The sequence below is a fragment of the Eimeria mitis genome, genomic scaffold, assembly GCF_000499745.2.
Source record: "Eimeria mitis Houghton genomic scaffold, Emh_scaff739, whole genome shotgun sequence".
Lineage (NCBI taxonomy): Eukaryota > Apicomplexa > Conoidasida > Eucoccidiorida > Eimeriidae > Eimeria > Eimeria mitis.
The window spans coordinates 8,203-9,477 of NW_013575393.1; the positions used below are offsets into that span (position 1 = coordinate 8,203).

The window sequence follows — 1,275 nt, forward strand, 5'->3', positions numbered from 1 at the left end:
ATTAATATATAATATATTAATATATTATATATATTAATATATATTTTTATATATTAACATCTATAATATATTAATATATTATATATAATAAATATATTTATTTAATTAATAAAACATAAAGCAGATAAAATAAACATTTTTTTTTATTTGTATACTTGTACATACACCCCAAATGAAGTGACCCCGCTGCTCTCCTTTTGTTGTTTTTTTTTGTTGCTTATAAACTCGCCTTTATAAAAAAAAAATAAATAAATATATTAATTATATTAAAATATTTATTTATTTTCTCTGTTCTACATATTTATTATTTATATTTATTTTTTTTTTTTTCTATAGAGAGGGTTTATAAGAGCTGGTTGCTGCACCTAGACACTCCAGCCGCCCCCCTCTTTGTGTTTATTTTTTGGCTGAAATGTCAGTATTTATTTTTTAATTTAATTTAAATTAATATTTCGAGTTTTTTATTTTATTTTTATATATTTTCTGCTGCAGTTCCGCCCGTGTGGTCCACTGGTCACGCACCAGAGCTGCACATACACCCGGGGTGCACCGCTGTTTGTTTCAGTAGTATTTTTTGGTGTATTTCTTTTCTGTGAGATTTATTAAACAAATTAATTTAATTTTTTTCTATTTTAATTTATATTTATCCTTTTCTAGCTCTGCTTACCCTTCTTTTTCTTCTCTGTCTCACCCTGCTGCTGCCTGCTGCTGCCTGCTGCTGCCTGCTGCTGCCCCCTCTCCCCGCTGCACCGCAACCAAGTAGAAGATCCCCTCCTCCTGGGCCTTTCCCTGCATGCAGAGATGAGTGACAGCCCCAGCAGCAACACCCCCAGCAACACCCCCAGCAGCAGCAGCAGCAGCAGCAGCAGCAGCAGCAGCAGCAGCAGCAGCAGCAGCAGTAGCGCGGCTGGGTTGCCTACAGCTGCCCGCCTTCTCCATCGCCAGACGGCACCGGGGGCCCCCAGCAGCAGTACCCTCTCTCCTCTCTCTCCGTGGGCAGCTGCTGGGGCCCAGGGGCCCCTGAATTCTGTTGGGGGCCCCTTCTCGGGGGCCCCCAACCCTTTGTTTGCTGCAGGGGGCGGCAGCTCGCTGCTGCTGCTGCAGTCGCTGCAGCAGCTGCAGCAACAGCAGCTACAGCAGCAGCTGCTGCAGCGACAGCTGCAGCAGCAGCTGCTGCAGCAGCAGCAGCAGCAGCTCCTCAGCCGTCCTCACAGGGCTGCTGAATCGCAAGCCGGTGGCAGCAACGCACGCTGCGGGCTTCAAAGGACGCAGCAG

At 44.1% G+C, this 1,275-nt stretch overlaps 1 protein-coding gene across 1 annotated transcript in view; it reads left to right on the forward strand.

The window, feature by feature from the left end:
* Positions 1-801: 801 nt before the first annotated feature.
* Positions 802-1,275, forward strand: part of EMH_0021180 (uncharacterized protein) — a gene marked incomplete at both ends in the record, with an annotated part of 4,717 nt that continues 4,243 nt past the window's right edge. The window contains one exon of the mRNA XM_013501699.1: positions 802-1,234. Coding sequence (XP_013357153.1) covers positions 802-1,234 — 433 coding nt within the window. The remainder of the gene's footprint in view (positions 1,235-1,275) is intronic.